General features: G+C 41.8%; 1 protein-coding gene across 1 annotated transcript; it reads right to left on the bottom strand.

The window, feature by feature from the left end:
• Positions 1-768: 768 nt before the first annotated feature.
• Positions 769-3,568, bottom strand: LOC125550890 (transcription factor MYB52-like). Its single transcript, XM_048714003.1, has 2 exons — positions 3,187-3,568; positions 769-1,683 (listed from the first exon to the last, which is right to left on the bottom strand). The coding sequence occupies exons 1-2, from the start codon at positions 3,356-3,358 to the stop codon at positions 1,025-1,027; spliced, it is 831 nt and encodes a 276-aa protein (XP_048569960.1). The 5' UTR covers positions 3,359-3,568; the 3' UTR covers positions 769-1,024.
• Positions 3,569-9,495: the final 5,927 nt, after the last annotated feature.

Genomic DNA, 9,495 nt, shown 5'->3' on the forward strand with positions numbered 1-9,495 from the left:
TAACTTTAACATTCAGTCGACAATGTAGATTTGTCCATGTACTACCAGACAGTAAAATTCTTTATCATGGACTACTAATATATAAAAATATTACTGGATTATTAATAAAAATATATTCTTAGTTTTTTGGCAGATATAATTAGATTTAATATCATGAAAAGTGCTTCATAATATTTCTGGAATTTAAACTGTTCACTGACAAACTCAAAAAGGAAATTACAATCGAAGTTCTATGTTGCAGTTTTTGCATGTATATAAAACAGGCCAACATTTTTTCACTGTTATGTGTGGACAAAAGCTGCATAAAGCGATTTTGTTATTTCAGAAAGGTGACTATTTATTACAAGTCAGTGTTGATGACTGCTCGATCTTTCATGAGTTATGCATGAACATATATGATGAGAAAATCTTGATCTTATGGCTATGAGTAGTTGTCTAGAAATAACTGTTTCTAAGTCGATTTAGCCATAAATAGTCTTTTTTTGGGTAATTTAGCCATATATAGTCCCTCCCAATTACTAGTAATTACTTCTGACTAGCGGGACGACGATATTCACCCTTTAGTTTGCAAAATGTGTATTCCATGTGAATGTGATCTTGCTGCCTTTTTTTTGACGGGATCTTGTTGCCTTTTTTATCACAATTTACACGTCTGATGGTGATTAGCACTTTTTTTTTTACAATTGGCGTCTCAACAATCGGCCTTTAATAAGCAGCGATTAGCACACAACACAAATTCAAATTATTAACCAGAAAAAACCAACGATGTGCCACAAACCTTATTTGATCGATCAACAGTTCAACACATGATCATGTTCAACAGTTCAACACATTACACATGATCATCACAGTTCTAATTAAGGCCCTCCTTGATCTCTGCCATAAACAGTGCATGCATGCGCCTATCTAGCCAGTTAATTACCAATTAACGGCGATGCAATGCTCTAACAACACAGATCGATCGACAAGTTGATGGAGGCTGCAGCCGGCTGCTTCCTGCGATCGATCGTTCCATTGCCATGGTTCACGAGGACACGCCGACGCCGAGGAAGTCGATGAACGGTGGCGCATCCTTCGTTTTCAGTGGTTCATCGCCGTCGACATGGTAATCCTTCCTGTGCTGATGGTCAGGGCCGCCACGGCCATCCAACGCTAGTGCTTCTCTTGAAGGTGGGGAGGAGAAGGCGATGGAGTGAGAAGACGGCGCCGCCGGTTGCTTGCCGCCGTCCAGGTAGCTACTGTACCTTGACAGCAAGCTCTGGTTTCCTGAAGCGCCGTAGCCATTGAACAGTACTGGAGTAGAAGAAGGCGCCACTGCCGCCGCAGCCGGCGGTGAGCCGAAGAAACCGCCACCACTAGGCTTGGAGAAGCCAAAGCAGAAGGAGCCGGCCGACGCGCCGGCAAAGTCGAGCTGGGCGCCGCCGCTGTAGTAGGACGGGAAGGTGGACGAGGCGGCCTTCGCGAGGAGCCTGCAGCGCTCACGGCTGCGGCGGGCCCTGACGACGTGCCAGTGATTCTTGACGGCGTTGTCAGTGCGGCCAGGAAAATGGCGGGCGATGAGAGCCCACTTGTTGCCGTGGACTCGGTGCGCCGCTAGCAGACGCTCCTCCTCTTCCTCCGTGAACGGCCGCTTGTTGATCCGCGGGTCAAGCTGGTTGAACCACCGGAGACGGCAGCTCTTGCCTACAATTAATTACCACAAACTAGTTTTAAATATTCGAAATAAAATTGAAAATTTAGCACGTCAGGGAAATACATTCTAGCAATTATTAATAATGAAAGAAATCATAATTCAGTGCAATTCATTGACGAATGAAGAATTCGTAGTTTTTTATTTATTTTGGCCAATATGGGGAATTCATGGTTAAGTAGTGCAATTTTGCAAGGACGTGAAATTCTGATATAGCACTGTAATGTTGTAGGATTTGTGGGACAAATTAATCGGGCGAGTAATTACATAATTAACGCACTCAAGAGAGTAGGTCAGGGCACATAAAGGTTATTGCGTACAAATCGATTTAGTTGCATCAACCTGCATGCATGCCTGAGAGAGACGAGTGAAGAAATCTTCTCATTAGGCTAAGCCGTGTAGGTGATCAACTCTTGACACATGCATCCATATATACATGGATTTTTCACATGTATAAACATAAAACTAACCGTGCTTTGCCTGGTGATTATCTAATTATAATGCTGTCTCAGTGTTGCTAGTAAGAACACACCCTACCGCATCTTTTACATTAAGGAACTGTACAGGGTTTTAGTTATGTTGTTGCTTCCCTTTACCTCATACTATGTAACTTTTTTGTGAAAAATATTATGCAGCTGTATATGTTTTGGGAAAAAATTAGTTAAGTGAAACTAAAAGAGGAGATTTAGAATAAAGTTGCATGCATGCTAATTTCACCTTGTTCATGAATTTTGCAAGCTAGTAGTCATGCAAATAAAACCTTGTGTTCATAATTTCTTCTTCAATCTAGAACAAGTATTTCAGGGATATAACTAATTCCGAACTGCTAAAAATTTGTATGTTATCAATTAGACAAAGATCACTTAATCGTACCTGTTTGCCTTTATGGCCATCAGACTAGATTTATCTTTGGTCTAAGAAAAGTAACACTAATCTTTCCAAATTTCCGAAAATATTAGGAGAATTGTGTATCATTCCATTGAAGCGCCTTGAAAGATAGAAAAAGTTACATCCATAAGCACAGCAAGAGAACTATATAGGTACCGCAAAACAGATTCAACTCGTCATCGTGCACATTAACGAACAACTTATATGATCCTACTGTTTTTTGGGTATAACACAAAAACTCACTAACGAGGCATAATTTTAATTAACTTATATCTAAATAATCTTCTATTTTCAAGATACCCAAAAACTAAGCCCAGCGCAAATATCATTCCCCTCGAGGAAGGATTTTCTTGGTAGATGGCACAAGCAGCTAAAACAACCTGCTGCCCGTGCAGAAATTAGTATGGCAAACCCCCCTCAAAAAAAAAGTATGGCAAACTGAACCAAGGTGCGTAGATCATCTACTTCCTGAGCACAAATCGCATCAACCAAAGTCAATTTCTCATCAAGGTTATATGCATCAACGTCATCTGAAAAAGGAAATTAAGAAACATTTCTTGTTGGAAACAGATCGACGATCAACGAGATAGGCCGGCAGTTTCACCCACCTGATCTGCCCTCGAGCTTCTCGGCTATGGAGTTCCAGTTCTGGGGGCCGTACTTCTCCACGAGCTGGCGCAGCTTCTCGTCCTCCCCCGGCCGCCAGTGGCCTCTCGGGCACAAGGACGCTGGCTTCCCGCCGCCTTCCGACGTGTTGGTCGTCGACGACGACGCCGCCATCGGCCTTTGCCGGCCGGAGAAAAGGCGGAGGATCGAAGCCTGGCCGACGAGAGAGCTCCGAGCTGCGCTTGAGAGAGAGGAAGCTAATGCGTTTTTGGTCCGTAATGAGCTAATGGCCACAAGTCAGAGGCGCGTATGTATATAGAGGTAGAGTGAGAGAGAAGGCTATGGTGTGTGTGTTAGCTTTACCCACACACACGCACGCAGGTAATGACACGCATATTGGGCTAGGGTTTGGGGAAGAGGTCCTTTTAGTTTAGTTTTACACGACAAGAGAGGGGGGGGGGGGCGGGGGGCGGGCTGTGAATGATGCATGCACGCTCACATACACCGCTAATGGAGTATTCAACATCTCTCTTTCTCCCTCTCTCTCTCGTGCGTGTGTGTAGGGCTAGCTACCGTGTGTCCATGTCATCTCTATCTCCCACCAACTTGCCCCGTTTGGCTATTCGCCAGAGACCACTCCTCTCACAGCCCCCATCCAACACAAACCTATCCCCGGCCGGATTACTTCCAGCTGCAATATTTGTACTTCTTCTCTAACTTCCCTAACAATATTCTCCCCCCTCCCCTCCTCCATATGCAACGCAAAGACATCATCAACTTTCTTAACAAACGATCTTATCTAAACAACTCCCTGCCCTGTTGTACGTGTTCTTGACGCTTCTTTTCAATTACGTATGCCGTTTGTTCTGACACCTATTTATATTACATCACAGATCAAACGGGACTTTTTTCTTATGATCTTATGTTCCATGTAGTACAATAATTCCTCCATATGTACGCATCTCATTTACACCAGATGAAAAAGTTGAGAGAGGTTGTTATGGTCAACATCTGGGTGCACCCCCAAGAGGGCAAACCGTTCTATCCCAGCCATTACAGCCATACACAAAAACAGCAGCCGTAGTAATGGCCAATGAGCTAGCACACACACAAGGAAGGTGGTTGGCTGCCTGCATCCTGCAGAGCAGAAGCCCAAAACCTGCAAACCTTTGCAGCATGGGATGTGCTGCAGAAATGGGATGCATTCAAGCGTTCCATGCCGCCCACTGTTCGTTTTGTATGGGTGGTATGGAGTAACATGCATATCTTGAGGTGAGCGAGAACAGTAGATCGGTACATGCATATGCACTCTGCGCCGTAAATGTGACCATCACCATGTGGCCTGCAGGGATGTTGCTCTGCACTATTAACTGCTACGTACGTTTGATGTACACATGTAACTAAGCAAAACGCATGCGCTCTCCAAGGGGTGTCCGGTGTCCTGTCCTTCACTGGTACATTCAATTTGTACTTGCAGAACAAAAGGTAGAAGGGTGAACAGTTTATATTCACAAAATGGGTTCTACAACGATTTTCCAGGAGACCGGAGAAAACATGAACCATAGAAGCATTTAGGAGACTAGATTACAGAACCAAAAAAAAGTCAAACCTGTGAATATATTAGTTGCTATAATACTGGTCCTTCCAGTCTTGTCTTTACATGTACAAATGGTCAATATTTTGCTCAACTGTTTGCGAGTGAACATCTTATAGCATATATATGGTCAATACTTTGCTCAACTTAACTGAAGCTGCGCCAGCTACCAGCATTAGAAAATGTACAAGAGTGTTGCTGCGTAGAGCAGAATTAACACTCATGCATAGCTTTGTTCTGGTATGACTTGGCTTTTCTCTGGCGTTCTTTTTGTGTGTGTGTGTGCGCGCGCTGGTTTTGGTTGTCTGCATCCTAGCTATGCAAAAGTTGGGTTTGTGCCCATTGTGTATGTATCTCCTGCTTGATGCCTCATGTTGAGTCAATAAAATTCGCTCATTGTCGCAAAACAGAATTAACACTCATAAAAAACTAAAAGGCTTACTGCTTGGACGTTCCTATAACTAGCCCTAAGAATATAACTAAAACTGATCAACCCTTCCACCCAAATATGTAACATTGATAGCCCTTGTTTGGTTTAGCAAAGCAAGCACATATTTATGCAAATGGAATGGGAAACTGCTTAGCATAACTAAGTGGGGAAGTAGGCCCCAACAACAATGGACAAAATGCACATCCGTAGCAAACTGCGGAAATCTGATGCAACCACTAACCAAAACATGCACTACACATATATATTCCTTCCTAGATGCAAGTGTGAAGAGACAAATATATCTCGGTTTTTACTGCATATACAAAGTGATTTTTTGCTGACCGAGTCTTTTTCAATTTTCAGGGTTTTAGTTAATTAAATCACCAAAAAAAGTACCTTCAGCTCATTGGCTATAAGTAGCCTATCTGCAACAAGTATGACAGTGCCACCTACTTAAACGTACACTTCGCGGATGCACCCGATTGCAATAGCTTTCCATATTAAACATATGGTCATACATCACAAATACGCCCCCCTAAATTTTGTAGTCAAAGTAGTTTCACCCGTGAGATGCCGACGTTGAAAATTCGGGCGCCAACGACCTATTAACAATGACTTGAATACATTTCAGGTTACGAATTCCGTTCCAAGAAAGTGTGATTGATAACGCACTCGCAACCGCTAGTATTATATGAACCATTGTTTAACTAGTGCATAAGTTAAAACAGGTTAGTTTGTGAGTCTGACTTGGCATGTGTTGAGGGTGTAGCTTTAGCTTGCTGCTTTGGAATTAGAATCGGTTCCAGAAAGGTTTTGGTGATATCAACAGGTGTTGTGAACCTTGAAGGAAAAAGCAGCCAAAGTTACCACAAGATCAATGTAGTGTTACACAAGTTTTAGGCTGGTAAAGGATTGAGAGCTTTGATAAATCATGACTACAAGAGCTAATTGAAGAGCTTAATCAGAATCATCCTAACTAATATAACATGCATTAGGCACACATGCAGTCGGCATGTCCGTTGATCGTTTCGATCAAACTGTTTTAATCTAACTATTTTCGTTGCGAAGGTTCCTAATCATTTGCCATTAAGTAGTCGACACGATGACATGGATAATCCCAAAAAGGAACCAAAAGAGCTCCCCAGCTGTATAGCTGACATGTCTAGAGGGAGTTGTACAGCTGGCCACGCCACATTCCGGACATAATAATTAACTGATTCCGTCAGGCAACGCTAATTTTGGAGATTGACACGCTAACTTTTCTTGTATAATTGTGATTGTTAAACGGTATGTTGACTCAGCTAATTAAATAGTACTAACACCCACGTGTGCATGATGGAGCCACCTAGGAGCATGAGAAAGAACAAGCACTATCTAATCGACACTTGATATATAATAATGTCCAAAAGAGATGAGAGATTTTCAGGCATTGGCAGGGACTTGCAACCAATCCCCTGAAGAGATGGGAATGACAAGAAAACGGAAACTCTTACCAAAGTACATATGATTTCGTATCATCTTAAACAAGGAACCGAAGGTGTAGTGTACTATTAAACTATGGGGTGTGACCAACTACTTGAGATTCTACAATGGTTAATGAGTATGATTTTGGAAATTAATTATCTATTTGTTTTTTTGAAACGGAGGCATAAGATTGGCTTCATCCATTAAATAAGGAGAGAATAGAGTTTAGAGTTTTACAAAACACCCCACACAAGCGGCATGCCAATTACTCACACATGATATGCTGATCTGGCACCTCCCCCCCCCCCCCCCCCCCCCCCCCGCCCCCCCCCCCCCCCCCCCCCCCCCCCCCCCCCCCCCCCCCCCCCGCGTGCGGCAGCGTCGTGCCGCACCGGGGCAACCCCGCCGGCCGCCTCCAGTAGCCACAAGCGACCCTCACCTCCTACCGCCGTCGCCGAGGGCACCACAGGCTAAGCCTGTCACTACAAGAAATATGTCAACTTGTGACCACCACTATTGGTCACTGAAATGTCACAAATTTCCATTTACGACCTTTTTGTGACCAAAAACAGAAGGTCAAAAGCTGGCGGTCGTAAACTAACTATAGCGACCTTTAACAAAAGGTCGTTGATCCTATGACCTTCTGTTTTGGTCGCTAGCTCTCTCCCCAGGCCATGTCGGATCCGACGTGGCAATCTGACGTGGCAAAATTGCGACGAATTGAAAAGGTCGTTGGTTAAAATCAGCCCGGTCCAATTGGGGGTTTTACATGGGCCGAGCCCATTAATTCAGCCCATTTTATGTTTTTTTCAGTTAATTTTCGCTAGCTACATGGGCCTAGCCCAACATGGCGTTTTTTGTTTTCTAAGCCTTTTCCATTTTCTGGGCCTCAGCCTTTTTGCGGTCCATTTTCTATTTTTGAGACTTTTTTTGTTCCATCTTTGTCCAGCATTGTTTGGGCCAAAGCCTCTTCCAACCCATCAATATTTTCAGCCCGCTAATTCATAGGACTGGACAACAGAGAAATATATGAGTTTTTTTTATTTTGCTATCAAAGCAATATTTGTTTCGCCGTACAATCATATATCATATGTACATCTTCATCAGATTATCTATACATAAGCAATAGCAACTAAAAGAATGCCATCTATATCAAACGACAGCGAAGCAACAAAGAAGATATACTGCCATCACAACTCCAACAGACAACTAATGTACACTACCTACGAGAAGGCCAAACAGAAAAGGAATCGCTGAAAAGATGATCACTAGCTTAGATATTCAGAGACCACTGCCATGTTGTCAATTGGATTTGGTTGCAACCCTTCCAGTTTACTAAGAGCATCTTTCCAGCAGCATATCTTCTCATAACCTAAAAAGAGAACATAAACCAGCATAAGAATTTGAAACTTCTTGTCCTACCAAAACATTAGTACTTGTTTAAAACAAAGGATTATCAGCAAAAGTTATTTCCAACAGCATATCTTCTCATAACCTAAAAAGAGAACATAAACCAGCATAAGAATTTGAAACTTCTTGTCCTACCAAAACATTAGTACTTGTTTAAAACAAAGGATTATCAGCAAAAGTTATTTCCAGCAGCATATCTTCTCATAACCTAAAAAGAGAACATAAACCAGCATAAGAATTTGAAACTTCTTGTCCTACCAAAACATTAGTACTTGTTTAAAACAAAGGATTATCAGCAAAAGTTATTTCCAACAGCATATCTTCTCATAACCTAAAAAGAGAACATAAACCAGCATAAGAATTTGAAACTTCTTGTCCTACCAAAACATTAGTACTTGTTTAAAACAAAGTAGTAGTTTTAGCACACTAGTACATGTGACATGAAGTTTGGCTAAATTACAGAGATAAGTCCCACTATAACAGCAAGTCCTACTATAAAAGTTTCAACTAATGCTACTACTGATGCATGACAATATGTGTGTCAAATAGTTACTGCAATATTTAAATAATCTCTGGCAAGTTTCATCTAATGTTTCATTTAGATTTAGTTAATGGAAAAGACTCATCTCTGGAGTAGTTTAATTGAAAAGAATCTACAGAATACTCCAGTAATTAGAGTACACAGCTGAGATGCTGGAAAGAACATTGCACAAGCAGGACAAACTACTCCATCTCAGACCGATCCTTGGACTTTGCTTGAATGGAGGACTTGACACGGTTACTGTCCAGTATCCTGCCATATAATCTCTTGCGGTCCTTTATGTATCGAGTCTGAAAGATATATATTTTTTGTGAGCAGTCAGCACAACAAAATCAACCAGAAACAATACAAGATGACTTTGATTTAGACATTTCAAACCATGCATGTTCAGAACATAAATTAGTACTAGTTCTCTATATATGGTGTTCATTTATTTCAGCATCATATATATGGACTTTGAATGTAAACAAGCAGCCAGATTTAATTTCATGCCAAAATTTCTAGATAAGGCACGGATTAGGTGATGGTTTAAACTGTAGCACCAAACTGTAAAAACAAGCAAAGATTAGAGGATGGTTTCAAAAACTGCATATATATTCATCTACATTACTTCTTCAGTATAGTATAGTACATAGTATGGATGGGTTTGAGTTCAAATGTTTGCTTGCACGTTTACTACCCATATACTTAGGCACATGGAAAATCAACTACAAGCGGGAACACGATGAGTCAAAACAAGCTAGTAAGACACTAGCAGTAGAGAAACCATAATGTGAAGCAAACAGAGGAATCACAAGGTAATTCTACTAATTTCATTGAAAGAATAGTGGCAATTTTAGGCAGTGTGCTAGATGAGGTACAAACTGAATACT

Source organism: Triticum urartu, chromosome 4 (assembly GCF_003073215.2).
Source record: "Triticum urartu cultivar G1812 chromosome 4, Tu2.1, whole genome shotgun sequence".
Taxonomy (NCBI): domain Eukaryota; kingdom Viridiplantae; phylum Streptophyta; class Magnoliopsida; order Poales; family Poaceae; genus Triticum; species Triticum urartu.

Coding starts and splice junctions, on each gene's coding strand:
- LOC125550890 (XM_048714003.1), bottom strand. CDS start 3,358: ATGGCGGCGTCGTCGTCGACGACCAACACGTCGGAAGGCGGCGGGAAG. Junction 1,684..3,186: donor GAAGCTCGAGGGCAGATCAG/GTGGGTGAAACT, acceptor AATTAATTGTAG/GCAAGAGCTGCCGTCTCCGG.